The 16,920-nt window shown below is 57.4% G+C and overlaps 2 protein-coding genes and 1 non-coding gene across 5 annotated transcripts; all 3 read left to right on the top strand.

Moving 5' to 3' along the window:
• Positions 1-1,819: 1,819 nt before the first annotated feature.
• ATN1 (atrophin 1) lies at positions 1,820-13,722 on the top strand. Of its 2 annotated transcripts, none has more exons than XM_027593172.1 (10): positions 1,820-1,965; positions 6,433-6,626; positions 6,781-6,918; positions 7,071-7,184; positions 7,901-9,879; positions 10,115-10,337; positions 10,713-11,409; positions 12,307-12,450; positions 12,796-12,976; positions 13,150-13,722. In XM_027593172.1, the coding sequence occupies exons 2-10, from the start codon at positions 6,600-6,602 to the stop codon at positions 13,181-13,183; spliced, it is 3,537 nt and encodes a 1,178-aa protein (XP_027448973.1). In that variant the 5' UTR covers positions 1,820-1,965; positions 6,433-6,599; the 3' UTR covers positions 13,184-13,722. The 2 variants fall into 2 exon arrangements, with proteins under 2 accessions (XP_027448973.1, XP_027448972.1); XM_027593171.1 differs by having other exon boundaries at positions 7,898-9,879.
• A 598-nt stretch (positions 13,723-14,320) lies between these two features.
• On the top strand, positions 14,321-16,516 carry C9H12orf57 (chromosome 9 C12orf57 homolog). 2 transcript variants are annotated; one of them, XM_027593174.1, is made up of 3 exons: positions 14,321-14,805; positions 15,323-15,499; positions 16,284-16,516. In XM_027593174.1, exons 2-3 carry the CDS (start codon positions 15,376-15,378, stop codon positions 16,433-16,435), a joined length of 276 nt encoding a protein of 91 aa, XP_027448975.1. In that variant the 5' UTR covers positions 14,321-14,805; positions 15,323-15,375; the 3' UTR covers positions 16,436-16,516. The 2 variants fall into 2 exon arrangements, with proteins under 2 accessions (XP_027448975.1, XP_027448974.1); XM_027593173.1 differs by having other exon boundaries at positions 14,798-15,033.
• LOC113923253 lies at positions 14,625-14,686 on the top strand. The gene has a single exon (XR_003520251.1). It is a non-coding gene; the product is annotated as a U7 small nuclear RNA (small nuclear RNA).
• Positions 16,517-16,920: the final 404 nt, after the last annotated feature.

Raw genomic sequence — 16,920 nt, 5'->3', positions numbered from 1 at the left:
GGCTGACAATCTGGCTTTCTGGAGAGCGGGGAGGGTTGAAGGAAGAACCTGTGGTCTGGGGGTAGGGTGGGGATCGACTCCATAGTAGAAGGACTGGGATTGGGGAACTAGGGCACCTAGGGATTTGGCTCCACCTTGAGCCTAATCCCCACCGGACCCTTCCCTGTGGCCCAGAGTACTGTCTGTGATGACTTCGAACAGGTTTGAGAAGGAAAATGGAGACATCACCAGACAGAAGGGCCTGAAGATCGTGTCCCACTCCTATAAATTAATCCCTTCCCTACACGGGGGCTTGTCCTCTCCCACTTCCATCATTTCCTTCTACTGCTTTCCCTTCCCATCTCCACTCTTGTCTTTCCCCTCTCTGACCTCCCTCCTCCATACTGCCACCAAAGGCCTTGTTTATCTTACATTTCCTTCCAATCTTCATTACCCACTTCCCCCGCCTCCCCCACCCCATTCTATCTACCTTTGTCTAAACCGTCCTCAGTTCTCTTGGAAACCCCCACCTCTAGAATCCAGTCAGCCCCGTATCTCCTCACTCCTTTCCCACCCAGCACCCCAGGTCTCCTAGAATATGCCTCTGGCCCCACCTCCTTAATTCCTTTTTAAGGTTCCTCACCTTTCCCCTTCTCTCCATGCTGACATCTCTGGACTCTCTCCAGGTTTCCATCATCACCCCCCCCCAATTCTTATGTTCCCTATTCTTTTCCCAACACCAATCACCTCCAAACTACTCTCATCCAGAAATCCCATCCACATATATATGTCTACATCTTTTCAATTTCTTCCCCTCCCCATGACCCCAAGGTTCCATCCCATTCTCCCTCATCATCGCCCCCACCTCTCCCGCTACGTGTCTGCCACAGACGCTGTCACCCTAAGCTTTAGTCACCCCTCCCTGTCACATACCTCACTGCCCCCAAAGCCCCCACGTAGCTCCATTTTCGCAATGTACCCCCATTAGACCAATCTCTGCCACACACCCACAACCTCCCACTTCCTCTCTGCCTCAGACCCCCCTGCCCGCAAACTTCTCCAGTCTCCCCCTTCTCTGCCCTCACAACCGGCAGCCCCTCCTACCTAGCCCTCTCCGGTTCCCCACATTCCGCCTCGGCGAACCCCTCCCCGCGCCCCAGCCCCCTCGGCCGGCCTCGGCCAACTCGCACAGCGCCTCCCCCTCTCCGGATCCCCCTCTCTCCCCCCTCGCAGCTTGCCTCGCGCTCCCTCCCTCGCGTCTCCCTCCTGGCCCCTCTCTCCTCCGTTCCTCCGCGCTCCCTCCTTCTCCCTCTTCCTCCCTTCTCCCATCCCCCTCTCCCAAGCTCCCTCCCTTCGCCGTCCGCTTTCCTGTGCGAGTCGCCGGACGCGCCGCCCAGCCCGCCCGCAGCCCCGCGTCGGGCCGGGGCCTCGGGCCGGAACCCATTTAGGGGGGTACCGCTGGCCTCGAAGAGGGGCTAGGAGGGGGCGAGGGGGGGACGACCGCCCGGGAAGGGGCGGGGGCCGCGGGCGGAGGCCGCCTAGGGGGCCGGGGATCGCGCGAGTGCGGGCTGCGCGGGGCGGGCGCGGGCGCGGGAGGCGGGCGGGAGGCGGCGGGTCAGAGCCGCGCGGAGGCCGGCCGGGCCGCGGGGGCGAGCGGCGGGGCGAGCGGCGCGGCGGGGGCGGGCGGCGCGGCCCGGGCATTCCGGGCGGCCGGGGGGAGGTGGCGAGCCTGGGGAGGGGCTAAACGCGAGCGGGGATTGGGGTCCGCTCCGGGGGCAGGCGGGCGATCGGGGCCAGGTTGGGGGGAAAAGGGGGGGGATGGGGGCCGCCCTCCGGGGGGGTCGGGGCCGCCGCCGCCGCCGTCGCGGCGGGGACTGAAGCCGGGAAGAGGAGAGGGGGGCGGGGGAGCGGCCGCCGCCGCCCCCCGGAGGCGCCGGAGCCCCGAATCCCGCTCGGAGCCAGCCAGCCGTCCCGAGCTAGGACCAGGTAAGATCTGCTGCCCCCCGGGGCCTCGGGCCCGCCCGGGTTCTGGCCCCGCGGCTCCCCACCCCCACCCCTCCCAGTTCCCCCTCCCGCCGCCGCCGCCTCCATTTGTTATTTTCCCGATCCGGTACCCCCACTGCGGGCTCTGCCCCGGCCTGAGGCTGGGGCGGGGGGGGGGGACGGCTCAGGGGGTGGGGCCGGCCCCGGAGGAGGGATGGGGGCCAGGGCACCCGGAGGATCGGGAAGGTGGAGGGAGGTGGGAGGGTCTCAGGAGGAGGGCTGATGGGGCAAGAGGGTAGCCAGGACCCCGGGACCATAAGCGGAGCACCGAGGCGGAGGGCTGGCAGAAGAAAAGGGGGGCTGCTCGCGAGGGGGCTTCGGGCGAAGGCAAAAAAGGAATGGAGATATGGCAGCGAGGTGGGGCATTAGGGCTCCAGGAAAAGGCCCAGAGCCCGGGTTTCAGAACTCGGGGTCGGGGGTGCTAGGTTTAGAAGGCAAGTGGGAAATGGGGAAGGGGTGTGGTAGGTGGAAAGAGAGGGATTGTAGGCTGATGAGGGAGAATGGAACCTGGGGAAAGGGAGGCTCTAAAAGGCCAAGGAGAGGTCCACCTTTGAGAAGAACCAGAGGTGTTACAGGGTGGAAGTGGGAAGTGGCTGCCTTTGTGACTCGATTTTGCCTACTTCAGGCCACCTCTGACCTTGTTTTTCCAATCCCAGCCATAGTTACTTCTTGGAGAGGGGCACACTGGGGCCGAGTGTGGTCCTCCTAAAGCTACTGAGGAGGAAGATGGGAACACTGAAGGGAGAGTTAGGGAGAAAGGGCTTCTGGGAGGGTGGAAGAGGAGGAGAGAATTGGACGATCGAATAGGCACTCCAGGCAAGTTGTGACCTCGTCCCTCAAATCCCTAGAGCACCCTGCTGCCCCTCTAGCTGCAGTTTCTGTGTGTGTGTGTGTGTGTGGGGGGGGTTATATCTTCATTTCTGTTTTGGGCTCAAAGATTTCCCTTTGTGCATGGAATTATTTCCACGGGGGTAGGTACTCCTCTCAAGCTCCCTTCCCTGAGGGTGCTGGAGGAGGGTAGGAGTTGCTTTGGCAACTGGAGGGGGAGTGGCTGGCAGATGGACTCCTGGGATAGACTCTTGAGGGGCAGGTTCTACCATTTTGTTGCCATAGCAATGATCCAGTGGGATGTCCTATAGGTGGGGGTTCAGAATCTTGATTGGACCTCAGCCTTTGGCTATGTCCTTGGGACTCTTGGCTGGTTTCTGAAAGGTGTTTCTGGTGCTGCTGGTGGATAGGAGGTCCCCCAGGGGGTCCACCCGCCTTCCATCCAGCAGTCTGTTGGAACAGGTAGACATGTTATTTGCAGGTCATAGGTGTTGCTCCAAGTTCCTCCCCCTAGCCCTGAGAGAGCATGGAAATGTTCCTGTTCAAGTTACACCATCTTTTGGCATTTCTTTCTGGCCTCTACCTCCCTTATTGGGAACTTTTTGTATATGGTAGTCCTTTTGCTTCTTTGCACTGATATTCTTCCATTTTCTTAAGCTTGAGTCTCCCTTTCCCTCTTTCCCAGACTATCGCGACAGTGACTCCTTCCCTCAGCTAACTTTCGACCTTCTATTTCCCTGACCTTGGAGTAGCTGGGCTCTCCAACAAGCCCATCCCTTGTGAGGGCGGCCCAGGGGAGAAGGCTGTGGAAATACTCTGGAACAGAAGCCAGGATACCTGGGTCTAGTCCTGGCTGTACCTCTAATTGTGGCCTTGGGCCAGTCACTTCTCTTTGAGTCTTGGCTTCATGTAAGATGAAGGGGTTGTAGATAAGATGATTTCTGAGGCCCCTCTGACAACCCGGGATTTAAGAAGGCTTAGACTGGTGCATTGTTATCTGCTGGTCTGGGCTGCATTGTTATCTAGGAGTCACTTTGGACTGGTTTGTTAGTCTGGCAGGTCTGGAATGACGATGGGGGCTGGGGCCGCGATCCTGAAATTCATCCTGCAAGCCTTTCCCAGAAAGCCTTGTGCCTCAATTGTGTATTCCCTCTGACGTCCTTCTCATATTTCTCCCTTCTTTTCCTGTTCTTAGAGACTCTTTCCCTGTTTTTCACTTTTGCATCGCCCCATTCTTGTCTTTTGTTATTTTTCTTTTGCAGTAAGGCTGTGAAGCGGAATGTGTGTTGTGTGTTAGTGTTAGTGTGTTAGTGTGTTGCCAGGTACACAGTAGGTCTCTAGCAGTATTAGTTACAGTGACTGGCTATTAGGGCAAGATGGAGCTTAGCTCACCTTGTTGATGCTAAAACATGCTCCGAGTTCAGAAACATATGTACAGCCCAACCCTAACTCCTCTCCCCCTTGCCACTCCTTTCCGCCAGGATTACCTATGCTTTTATGACTGCTTTTCTCCTTCAAAGCTACTCACTGATAATTTTATCAGATTTCAGCTGTTTAAAACAGTTGCGGTGGGGGAGGGGCATACTGATTGTTGTGTTTTTCAGTTCCATTCATGCATTTCTCTGACCTTTTGGATCTCCTCGCTCTAACTGACTTGGTGGACAGATTCTGAGGTTGGGATGAGACATGGGCACCCTCCTTTAGGGGGGCTGGCAAAGACACACCAGTCACAAATAGTCATCTCTGCTGTGCTTTCGTTGAGATTGTTTCCCCTTCTGTTATATTGGATTTTGTTCTTTGGATTGGGGGGGGTGTTGACAATGTTTAAAAACCCATCTACAGGGGCGCCTGGGTGGCTCAGTTGGTTGAGCGTCTGCATTCGGCTCGGGTTGGGATCTCAGGGTCCTGGGATTGGGCTCCGCATCGGGCTCCCTGCTAGGCGGGAGGCCTGCTTCTCCCTCTGCCACTCCCCCTGCTTGTGTTCCCTCTCTCGCTGTGTCTCTCTCTCTCTCTGTCAAATGAATGAATGGAATCTTTAAAAAAAAACGAAAAAAACAAAAACCCATCTACACAACAATTCCAAAATGTGGTAATAGTTGTAGTTGAAGAAAAATGGCTGGTTTGCTGGGCAGAGCATCGGTTCTAAGTTCAGAAGACCTGGAGCTGTGTCTCAGCTCTTTGTGACTCTAAGTAAATTATTATTTAAGTTTCCTGGAAAGGTCAGGTTCACTCCTCACCGCCTGTCTCAGTAGGGTTCAGTGGAGATGAGTGAGAAATAATTACTCTGTATTCTTCGGGAAAAACATGCTATCGACTGTGGAAATGCCATTGACATAGCCAGGCCTCCTGCCTCGGAATAGGTGGCTAAGTCTACCCTGTTCCCACCAAAGCCAGCAGCATTTTATTCGCAAAGACCTACTGAAGTGAGTGGGCTTACAGGTCAATGACAAGGACAGAACAGAACACGCATATATACGTGACATCAGTGGGAGATATGGAAAGGAAGAAAACAGTGGGAAGATACCATTTTTGCTCTCAAAAGATCTCATGGTCAGTAATCTGGAGAGACGTGACACTTAGCAAGAAATACAAACCATCGCGAATGAAAATAGCCGACTATAGATAATAGGTACAGATATAGACCGGCCCTGAGGTGTGTGTCCCTAAGCCAAGTGACAGCTCAGAAATGTGTAACTTTGTATTATGTGCTTACTGATACTCACTGCTTTGGTTGGTAAAGTGAAAGTCCTGACTTTCTAGCCTTAGGGAACCCAAGCACTAGAGAGGGGGCCTCTATGGAGCTCTCAAAAATGAAGTTCTGCACTTTGGGGCTACCCAGGTTTGGGCTCGGGATTGGTAGGATTGTGTGCATTTGTGTTATAGAATGGGACATTCTTCTCCCACCTACTCTGATGTGAAAAGATTCTTTTCCTATCTCGGACTGATCTAGGCCTTCTGAGAATTCTCCCCACCAGCTTCTGATGAGACTGTAGCAAAGTCTAGAAGAAATAGCATGGGCTTTGAAGTCAGGGAGACGTGGGTTTGATTCTGGTGCGGTCACTGTGTATTCATCACACGAAGTTGGACAAGTCACAATCTCAATCTTTGAGCCTCAGTTTCCCCACCTATATAATGGATATAAGAATACATACCTACTCTGCAGGGTTGGTTGTAAGTATTCAGTGATATTGTATGTAAGGGCTTGACCTAAGACCGCACTCAATAAATTACTTAATACTTCAGCTACATTTCTTTATGCTCCCTGGTAAGGCTCTGGTGGAACTCATGGACACACAGGTATTTCCTAGGTATCGTGAAGGGTACATAATGTGAGCTCATAGGTACATCTGAATTTTCTGCCTTCTCCAGAGATGAAAGAGATGATGTTGCAAGCAGAGGCTCCTTCACCTATAGATAGCAGGGGCAGCCTGTGGGGCCAGCCAGCAACAGTCTTATGCAGCTTGTGCCTCTTGGCCCAAAGGCCTAGGGCTGGGCCACTTACTTAACCCCTGGATGAGCACAGTGGTAGCCCCTTCAGATGCTATTCCCCCATTTGGAGACTCTGATGGTCTTTCCTAACAGGCTTCACTGAAAACAGATTCTGCAAGTTCCAGGTGCCTACACTGGAAACTTGGAGATCCTGCTTCCTGCTTCCCAGACCACAGCTGTGGGGAACTTGGGGTGAAGCAGAGAAGTTTCTGTATTCAGCTGCCCAGGCAGAGGAGAATGGGGTCTCCACAGCCTGAAGAATGAAGACACGACAGAATAAAGACTCAGTGAGTAATAGCTGAAATGAGAGACATGAAAGATGAGGGGCAGAGAAACTGGGGTGAGGGCCTGGAGAGGAAAAACCGAAACAAGGCACACCATAAGGTTAGGTGCTGTGCGAGAAAACCCCTTATATTATCTGCTTCCTTCCTTCTCCCTCAGATGTCAATGAGGAGTGGACGGAAGAAAGAGGCCCCTGGGCCCCGGGAAGAACTGAGATCGAGGGGCCGGGCCTCCCCTGGAGGGGTCAGCACGTCCAGCAGTGATGGCAAAGCCGAGAAGTCTAGGCAGACGGCCAAGGTAGTCTGTCCTCAGGTCCTCCCACAGGATGCCCAGGCACTGGGGCTGAGGGTGTATGTCTGTGTGTTGTGGGGGAACGTCCTGTCTGGCAGAGGGTAACGGTGGAGGCTTGGAAGGTAGAAGACAGGAATTTTCTCTTTTCTCTCTAACAGAAGGCCCGTGTCGAGGAAGCCTCCACCCCAAAGGTCAGCAAGCAGGGCCGGAGTGAGGAGATCTCAGAGAGTGAAAGTGAGGAGACCAATGCACCAAAAAAGACCAAAACTGAGGTGGGAGACCCTAGCACTGTCCTGACCCCTTTTCTGACCACTCTTACCTGAAAACTTCCTTTCATTCACAATTCCTACTTTAATCTTGCCTGGGATATGAGCGAAAAGTCATATCCTGGTGCTTATTAAAGGAGTCCTGTCTATAATATGTCAGAACTTTAGGGCTGTAGCCAGACCACTAGATGACCACATGGGGCCAGAGGGGACTGGGAGTGTGGGGGATTCTAAGCCTCTCCTTTTCCAGGTCCTGGTTTTCATGAAGGGGCTGGGGAGGAGGTTAAAGGTGAGAGGTCTTAGTGGAAGGAACAAATAAATCATAAGGAAAATGCAGGAGTGGTCTTCTTAAGAACCAAGGGTTTCTGGCACATGTGGTTAATGGGGTAAAAGGAGATGAGAGGAGGGTGGATGCGAGCTGGTGGAAGACAGGGATTTGGGTTTAGCTGTGGATGGGGAGAAGGTGCTTGAGGTGGACACTTGAGGAAGGAATGGAGTTTTCCAGGGAGGGAAATAAGACTGGCTGCTAGGGAGCCGCTGAGAATGTGGGGAGAGAGGGGGAATCCCCACATGGCAGGGAGGTGGGCTTGAGCAAGGGTATTCATCACATGGTACAGTGGTGTGCTGGGAGGGGAAAAGGATTTTGTGCAAGGGAGGCCCCAAACGTAGGGGAAGCAAGGAAAAAGAAAAGAGAAAAAATGGTCCTCCTTTTTCTGCAGCAGGAGCTCCCTCGGCCACAGTCTCCCTCTGATCTGGATAGTTTAGATGGGCGGAGCCTCAATGATGATGGCAGCAGTGACCCTAGGGATATTGACCAGGATAACCGAAGCACGTCTCCCAGCATCTACAGCCCTGGAAGCGTGGAGAATGACTCCGACTCATCTTCCGGCCTGTCCCAGGGCCCAGCCCGCCCCTACCACCCACCTCCACTCTTCCCTCCCTCCCCTCCACCGCCAGACAGCACCCCCCGACAGCCAGAGCCTGGCTTTGAACCCCACCCTTCTGTGACACCCACTGGATATCATGCTCCCATGGAGCCCCCCACATCTCGAATGTTCCAGGCTCCTCCTGGGGCCCCTCCCCCTCATCCACAGCTCTACCCTGGGGGCACTGGTGGAGGAGTTTTGTCTGGACCCCCAATGGGTCCCAAGGGGGGAGGGGCTGCCTCTTCAGTAGGGGCCCCTACTGGGGGTAAACAGCACCCCCCACCCACCACCCCCATTTCAATATCAAGCTCTGGGGCTGGTGGTGCTCCCCCAACAAAGCCACCTAACACTCCAGGGGTTGGTGGAAACCTACCCTCTGCTCCACCACCCGCCACCTTCCCCCATGTGACACCAAACCTGCCTCCCCCACCTGCTCTGAGACCCCTTAACAATGCCTCAGCCTCTCCTCCTGGCCTGGGGGCCCAGCCACTACCTGGGCATCTGCCGTCTCCCCATGCCATGGGGCAGGGTATGGGTGGACTTCCGCCTGGCCCAGAGAAGGGTCCCACTCTTGCTCCCTCACCCCATCCTCTGCCACCAGCTTCCTCCTCTTCTGCCCCAGCCCCCCCAATGAGGTATCCATATTCATCCTCTGCTAGTAGCTCTGCAGCAGCCTCCTCTTCCAGTTCTTCTGCTTCTGCCTCTGCCTCCCAGTACCCAGCTTCCCAGGCACTGCCCAGTTATCCCCACTCCTTCCCTCCCCCGACAAGCCTGTCTGTCTCCAATCAGCCGCCCAAGTATACTCAGCCTTCCCTTCCATCCCAGGCTGTGTGGAGCCAGGGTCCCCCACCACCTCCTCCCTATGGCCGTCTCTTAGCCAACAGCAATGCCCACCCAGGCCCCTTCCCTCCTACTGGAGGCCAGTCCACAGGCCACCCACCAGCGCCGACACATCACCATCACCACCAGCAGCAGCAGCAGCATCATGGGAACTCCGGGCCCCCTCCACCTGGAGCATATCCCCACCCCCTGGAGAGCAGTAGCTCCCACCATGCCCATCCTTACGCCATGTCTCCTTCCCTGGGGTCTCTGAGGCCCTACCCGCCAGGGCCAGCACACCTGCCCCCACCTCACAGCCAGGTGTCCTACACCCAAGCAGGCTCCAGTGGCCCTCCTGCCTCTTCCTCCTCTTCCAACTCCTCCTCCTCTTCTTCCTCTCAAGGATCCTACCCATGTTCACACCCCTCCCCTTCCCAGGGCCCTCAAGGAGCGCCCTACCCGTTCCCACCGGTGCCTCCGGTCACCACTTCCTCGGCTACGCTTTCCACGGTCATTGCCACAGTGGCTTCCTCGCCAGCAGGCTACAAAACAGCTTCCCCACCTGGGCCCCCGCCGTATGGAAAGAGAGCCCCGTCCCCAGGGGCCTACAAGACAGCCACCCCACCGGGATACAAGCCGGGGTCGCCTCCCTCCTTCCGAACAGGGACCCCACCCGGCTACCGAGGCGCCTCGCCGCCCGCGGGCCCAGGGACCTTCAAGCCGGGCTCGCCCACCGTGGGGCCAGGGCCCCTGCCACCTGCCGGGCCCTCAGGCCTGTCATCCCTGCCACCACCGCCTGCAGCCCCCGCCTCAGGGCCGCCCCTGAACGCCACGCAGATCAAGCAAGAGCCAGCTGAAGAGTATGAGACCCCCGAGAGCCCAGTGCCCCCGGCCCGTAGCCCCTCGCCCCCTCCCAAGGTGGTAGACGTGCCCAGCCATGCCAGCCAGTCAGCCAGGTGAGCCGCCCGGGGCGGGGTGAGGTTGGGCCTGGAATGGGGAACGACGGAGGGGGCAACGGAGAGACCGGTGCAGGCGCAAGAGGGAGCCTTGCGTTCCCATGGTGCTTTTTGAAGTACTCCAGAACCTCGCCTCGCCCTCACAGTCTGCGCAGGCGGGTCTGGGGGCAGGGTCACCGCGGGGCACTCCGGCAGCTCGCAGGGGCTAAGCGCGCGCCGCCCTCGTGCCCGGCAGGTTCAACAAACACCTGGACCGCGGCTTTAACTCGTGCGCGCGCAGCGACCTGTACTTCGTGCCGCTGGAGGGCTCCAAGTTGGCCAAGAAGCGGGCCGACCTGGTGGAGAAGGTGCGGCGCGAGGCCGAGCAGCGCGCGCGCGAAGAAAAGGAGCGCGAGCGCGAGCGGGAACGCGAGAAGGAGCGGGAACGCGAGAAGGAGCGCGAGCTGGAACGCAGCGTGGTGAGTGCGTCACCACATGCGCCACCCACCCGCCTGTCTGGCCCTCTGCGCCGCGCAGGGAGGGCCGGGGCGGCGGGGGGGCCGGGGGATGATCATTGCTCCCCCTATCGGAGAGGAGGAAGCACGGCAGCCCGGGAAATCGAGACGGAAGGATTCCAGCGGGAGAAATCCTTGCATTCTTGGGTTGGGGGAAGGCAAATTCAGATCCGAGGGCCTGTGGATGGTAGGGAGAACCAACATCCAGGAGAAAGGGTTAGGGAGATTCCAGTAAGATGAGGCATTTTGGCCTTCAGCTGGTGAGACAAACGAGCAGCTCGGGACCAGCCGCCTTTTTCCAGACCTGCCCTTTTGACTCTTTCTCCCTGTATCCCACAGAAGTTGGCTCAGGAGGGCCGGGCGCCGGTGGAGTGCCCATCTCTTGGCCCGGTGCCCCATCGCCCTCCATTTGAGCCGGGCAGCGCTGTGGCTACAGTGCCCCCCTACCTGGGTCCTGACACTCCGGCCCTGCGCACGCTCAGTGAATACGCCCGGCCCCACGTCATGTCTCCTGGCAATCGCAACCATCCGTTCTACGTGCCCCTAGGGGCAGTGGACCCGGGGCTCCTGGGTTACAATGTCCCGGCCTTGTACAGCAGTGACCCAGCAGCCCGGGAGAGGGAGCGGGAAGCCCGTGAACGAGACCTCCGTGACCGCCTCAAGCCTGGCTTTGAGGTGAAGCCCAGTGAGCTGGAACCCCTACACGGGGTCCCTGGGCCGGGCTTGGATCCCTTCCCGCGACATGGGGGCCTGGCTCTGCAGCCTGGCCCACCCGGCCTGCACCCTTTTCCCTTTCATCCGAGTCTGGGGCCCCTGGAGAGAGAACGTCTAGCGCTGGCAGCTGGGCCAGCCCTGCGGCCTGATATGTCCTACGCCGAGCGACTGGCAGCTGAGAGGCAGCATGCAGAAAGGGTGGCAGCCCTGGGCAATGACCCGCTGGCCCGGCTGCAGATGCTCAATGTGACCCCCCATCACCACCAGCACTCCCACATCCACTCCCACCTGCATCTCCACCAGCAGGATGCCATCCATGCAGGTGAGGCTCCTACTTCTTTGTCTTGGTCCCTGGGGGCCACCTTGACCCCTGGCAAGTGATTGGGCTCTTTTGTTCCTCGGGCCAAGACCTCCCTCCTCTAGTCTGGCATGAGCCTCTCTCCGGGGATTGCTCCCCTGATCTTTGCCTCCCTGTCATTCCCCATCTCCTCATGCCCCAGCCTTGCCACAGGGACTATAATAACCCACACCCCACCCCTCTTCAGAGTCTAGCATTCCACTCGTAGAGGAAAACCTTTGAGGGAACGCTACCTTTCTGCTCTCAGACTGTGCCCCCCACCCCTCTTCACTTACCTGTTTCCTTGCTCCTTTGGATTCAACTCTGTTACCGTTTCTTGCCATCTTCTCTCCTCCCAGGTGGAGGTGTTTCATGTTCTACCCCATCTCTAGATCTGCGGCCTTCCAGAAAGAGCCCTATAGCTTTGGCCGGGGGTATTTTAGGTGCTAATGAGCTTTATTTACTATCCTTTTGCCATATTATTGTCTAGAACATTGCCTGATTTAGCCTTACAGTCGTGGTCATTCCAGGCTCCCTTGTGCTTTCTCTCTCTCAACTTCCTCTCTCTTCCTGTCTTACTTCCTAAACTTTCTGGCCTGCTCTATCTCCTCTAAGCAGCCCATGTCTCTCTTTCCTTTCCCTCAGACCCCTCTGACAAACTGTAATCTCCTGTTCTCTGCCATCCATATGTCCCTACTCCAGTAAGGTCTTGTCCTGGCCACCCACCAGGCCCCTAGTTCTTCCTTTGCGCCTCCTTGTTCCTCACTGGGTCTCCCTGCGTTTGATTGTCCATCCCTTCCCAGGCTTGGATCCCTTCACCCAAACGCATGTTTTTCTCCAAGCCTGCCTTTTGGTGACACCTTCCTCTTCTCTACCCTGTAGCCTCTGCCTCGGTGCACCCTCTCATTGACCCCCTGGCCTCAGGGTCTCACCTTACCCGGATCCCCTACCCAGCTGGGACCCTCCCCAACCCCCTTCTTCCTCACCCTCTGCACGAGAACGAAGTTCTTCGTCACCAGCTCTTTGGTAAGGTTGGAAGTGGGGGTGGGGAGGGCCTAATGAGAGAAGGGCAGGAAGGAGGAGTTTGGGGGGTGGGATTGGCCTATTTGGGCTTGAGGGAGGGATGAGGAGGTAACCAGAGGACCTGGGAATAGGAGAAGGTGGGCCGAGGCCCTGCCCAAGAGAGGCACAGGTTTTAGTGCCAGGCAGAGGTTTGAATCCTCTCCACTGCTGGCAACTTGCAGGACTGGCTTTTCCCCAAGTGTTTTAGTCTCAGTTTCCTCCAAATGTAAGGTGGCTAGCTGTCCCCTGGCCCAGAGTAAGTACCCAGCACTCCATCGGTCATGTGCCCCTTGCCCTTCCTGCCTACAGCTGCTCCTTACCGGGACCTGCCAGCTTCCCTGTCTGCCCCAATGTCAGCAGCTCACCAGCTGCAGGCCATGCACGCGCAGTCTGCTGAGCTGCAGCGCCTGGCACTGGAGCAGCAACAGTGGCTGCACGCGCATCACCCCCTGCACAGTGTGCCGCTGCCTGCCCAGGAGGACTACTACAGGTAGCGCAGGGCCCCCGAGGCCAGGGGTGGCGGGGTGCGGGCAGCAGACCCCTGGGTGTTGGGCTCCTGGTGTGTGTGGGGGGATCTCTCCTCCACCCCGCGACTCTGTGACAGGGGCCCCGTCAGGGTTGACCTCAGTCTCATGTCTCTGCTCTGCATCCCCTCTCCACCAGTCACCTGAAGAAGGAAAGCGACAAGCCGCTGTAGAACCTGCCATCAAGAGCGCACCCGTGGCCCCTGCATCTGGACCTCGGAGGCCTCCCTCCCAGCCCTCCACCCAGAGCTGAGGAGGGAGGGGTGCCGCTCCTTTGCAGGGTTTCAGCAGCTGGGCAGAGGGAGGGAGGAAGGGACAGACGGAAGGCCAAGGCTCCTGTGGTATGCAGAGGTGGGGAGGTGGCGGGTGGGGGGGGTGGGGGGGTGGGGGCAGAAAGCGCACAGTATCTTGGACCAGGTCCCTTTTTCTTGTCCCCCTGCTTTCTTCCTCCCCCGTGCCCAACCCCCGGTGGCCACCGCCCCTCCCCCACCCCCGTTGGTGTGATTATTTCATCTGTTAGATGTGGCTGTTTTGCGTAGCATCGTGTGCTGCCCCCGCCCCCCCCAGTCCCTGTGCGCGCGCCCCTTCTACGATGTATGCCCCTTGCCCCTCCCCCACATTAATAATTTATATATATAAATATCTATATGACGCTCTTTAAAAAACATCCCAAGCAAAACCAAACAAAAACATCCTCACGACTCCCCAGGAAGATGGCTGTGACTGGTTCTTTGCGGGCTCTGGGGGCGGAGTTGGGGGTGGGGGTGGGGCTGGGGGACTACTCAGCGGTGCCTGGAGAGAAAGCTGTGGAACCGGACACAAGTGGGTGTAGGGACCTGGAGAGTTGCAGAGGAGCTCTCGGAAGGGCCCAGGGCCTGGAGCCGTGGCTCCGCTGGAAGGGTACTGCGGCAGGGAATTAGTGGACTGAAGCCACTAGTCCCTCCCTGCGTCGCAAGGCCGGGAAGTCCAGACGCTGGAGGCCGGCGTGGGGGGAGGACAGGCACGCCTCTGACAGGGTCAGGGCTAGGAAGCCACTCAGGCTTTGGAGGCCTTTCTGCCACTGGCCCCTCAGCTAGGAGCCACCAGAGTCCAGAATGCTTTCTGTCGAACAGATTGAGAAAGGGTTATGAAGCGGAGGTGCAGGGGCGTAGTTTCATTGGGTTAAAGCGACTAGAACTCTGGAGTCCTAAGTACCCCATGGTTTGAGGAGGGAGTGGGCGACCATTTCAAATGTCTAGAACAGAAGAGAAATTGGAGGGCGTTACGCTGGAGCGCACACCCGGCACAAGGCCATTTTAGGAGAACACGAGAGCCAGCTTGGCTCTCGGCGTTTATTGCCGCCAATCACTTCGTTCTCAAAAACCGAAGGGGGTGTGGCCAGCCGTCCCAGCCAATCAGCTTCGAGTTCATTTGCATAGGCTCGGAATCAAATGTTCACAAACTCTAGAAATGGATGCTATAAATAAGTTTCTTTTCCCCCTGTTTTTCCTTCTGAAAGTTATAATGCCCCCCGTTGGTTATACCTCAGTAAGAATTAGAAAACGCCAGTCTGAGCTCACCCTCACCAATAGTGGCGTTCATGGATACCCCACGTTCTCTCTAGGCCACTTCCTGTAGTGTTACAGCTCTTTTAGAATTTGTCTAGTAGGTTTTCCGGTTCTCACCGGAAAACCCCCCCATAATTCGTTTTTAACAATAGAGGTGTGTTAGCCGTCGTGGTGGTCTTTTTTTTGTTTTTCTGTATGAGTTTCTCGAATGTTGGGCGATCCGTTTGAGTAACTTTTTCTCTCCTGAGGTATTTCACTGTCTGTGTCGCGTTGCGCTATGTCGAGAGGCTTTCTCGGCTTCCGGCTGCGGCTGATGCTGCTTCCCTTCCACCCCCATCAGTTTTGAGAGCCACCCTAGCATTAGGCAGTTCGTTTCTCCTGAGCGTTTCTTGAGTTTCGCTGCACGTGCAGCTTTTGTTACCCTATGGCGTCCGCCTCGGCCCAGCCCGCGGCCCTGAGCGCCGAACAAGCCAAGGGTGAGCAGCGTTCTAGCCACCGGGTGGGCTTCCAGCTGGAGGAGGGTGCGTGCGGGCGGAGGGTACAGAGCGACGGGTGTGGTTGCGCCGCCGGGAAATGGGGGCACAGGGTGCCATCCTTCTCTTTCCTCCAGGAGGGGTCCTTGCCCCCTAGAGCGAGGGAATCTGGGTCGAGTTTATCGGGTTACTATGGCTTCAGTCCACTAATTCCCTGCCCTCTTCCCTGCGTTCTTGGCTGGGCCCGCCGGCCATGCTCCGACGCCTACCCGGGGATACGTGTTCCGCACAGTGGTCCTGGCCGAGGTAATCCAGGCGTTCTCGGCCCCGGAGAATGCCGTGCGCATGGACGAGGCTCGGGACAACGCGTGCAACGACATGGGCAAAATGCTGCAGTTCGTGCTGCCTGTGGCCACGCAGATTCAGCAGGAGGTTATCAAGGCCTATGGCTTCAGCTGCGACGGGGAAGGTGGGTCGGTCGGGGGTTGGGGGTCGGGGGTGGCGCGGGCCCGGGAGAGGGCGTTGGATCCATTGGGTCCCTAAGCCGTCCTCCCTTGTCTCGCCACACGGAGGCAGCCACAATCTGACGAACAGTATTGGCAGTTAGAGCCAAGAGTCTATTCTGAGCTTGTGCCAGGTGAAGTCCTAAGTGCTTTTTGTAGTTACCAGTAATTATACTGCTATCCCACTTTAAGATGAGGAAATAGACTCTAGCAGTAAACTGAGTGCCTGAGGTCACAGCAGAGCTGGAACCAACCCTCTTCTGATAGCTTCTAGTGGGATGTCTGCATGACAGTATGCTTCTGCCGCCCCTCCAAGGGGTTTTAGCTAATCTCTGTTGGAGGGCTGGCTGGTCAGTTTCCTTGATGAGATCATGGCGTTCCCCAAGGGTGCAAATCCATCAGCCCAGCCGGCCCATGGCTCTCCTGTGTTCAGGTTATAGACTTGGGACCTTGTGCATGTTCATACTTTGGGTTCTCGTGAGTAAATAGCCAAAGTGGTTCACCTGATCACGAGAAGCACACCGCTTTGGGATATTTCATTCACTGCCTCCCATCTAAGTTGTGCCTGGTGTAGACCAGGAAATGGTTGATCCAAACCACACAGGGCAGAGGCCTGCTTGTGCCTTGTTTTGTAGGCAGCTACCTGACCAGAGGGGAAACAGCCAGTGATTCATGCCCAAGCTGCCCCCTCCTGATGTCTGGGGCACACCTGTCCCCTGGTGTGGCTTGATGCTCCACTTCCCCTTGCAGGTGTCCTGAAGTTTGCCCGCTTGGTCAAGTCTTATGAAGCCCAGGATCCCGAGATTGCCAGCTTGTCGGGGAAGCTGAAGGCGCTGTTCCTGCCGCCCATGACATTGCCTCCCCACGGGCCTGCTTCTGGCGGCAGTGTGGCTGCCTCCTGAGGTTCGGCCCTCCCGGGCGACACTGCCCAGGAAGGGAAGACCTTAATGTTCCGGAGGATAATAAATGTGCCTGTGACTTAGCCTCAGCGTCAGTCTTTTGTGACCCTGACAACCCCCACCTCCTGGCCCCAGATTCCCTCTGCCATTCCAGGCCGCTTCAGCTCTCCGTCCAGATCCTTCCTATGCTCCTGCTGGTAACAACCCTGCTCTGGGGCAGGGTGGGAGGATGGACTTGCCCCTCAATACCCTGGAGGGAGAGGGGGTGGTGGGCCTGCACAGGTGTCGCCTCCTCTGAGGAGTGGGGCTTCCTGGGCTTTTTTGGAGGCCCCTTCGCTTCTGTGTGCTGGGAGGTCCCCCATTGGTTGGTGCTCCCTCAGCCAGGGCTACTTCCTGGTCTTTGCCCCCACCCCGCCCCTCCCTCCAGCTGCTCTGTGAGCTCCAGGTGGAGCTCCAGGTGGCTCCTCCCCTCCCAAGGGAAGGAGCTG

This window comes from Zalophus californianus, chromosome 9 (assembly GCF_009762305.2).
Source record: "Zalophus californianus isolate mZalCal1 chromosome 9, mZalCal1.pri.v2, whole genome shotgun sequence".
Classification (NCBI taxonomy): domain Eukaryota; kingdom Metazoa; phylum Chordata; class Mammalia; order Carnivora; family Otariidae; genus Zalophus; species Zalophus californianus.
The sequence above is the reverse complement of the archived record's forward strand: the minus strand, read 5'-3'. Positions and strand labels throughout refer to the sequence as shown.

What these genes read in the sequence shown, in the direction of transcription:
- ATN1 (XM_027593171.1), top strand. Translation starts at nt 6,600, where the DNA reads ATGAAGACACGACAGAATAAAGACTCA. An exon ending in CAAAAAAGACCAAAACTGAG is followed by an intron (nt 7,185 to 7,897) that starts GTGGGAGACCCT and finishes CTTTTTCTGCAG; the next exon opens with CAGGAGCTCCCTCGGCCACA. An exon ending in GCCCAGGAGGACTACTACAG is followed by an intron (nt 12,977 to 13,149) that starts GTAGCGCAGGGC and finishes CCTCTCCACCAG; the next exon opens with TCACCTGAAGAAGGAAAGCG.
- C9H12orf57 (XM_027593173.1), top strand. Translation starts at nt 14,982, where the DNA reads ATGGCGTCCGCCTCGGCCCAGCCCGCGGCCCTGAGCGCCGAACAAGCC. An exon ending in GAGCGCCGAACAAGCCAAGG is followed by an intron (nt 15,034 to 15,322) that starts GTGAGCAGCGTT and finishes TGTTCCGCACAG; the next exon opens with TGGTCCTGGCCGAGGTAATC. An exon ending in CTTCAGCTGCGACGGGGAAG is followed by an intron (nt 15,500 to 16,283) that starts GTGGGTCGGTCG and finishes TTCCCCTTGCAG; the next exon opens with GTGTCCTGAAGTTTGCCCGC.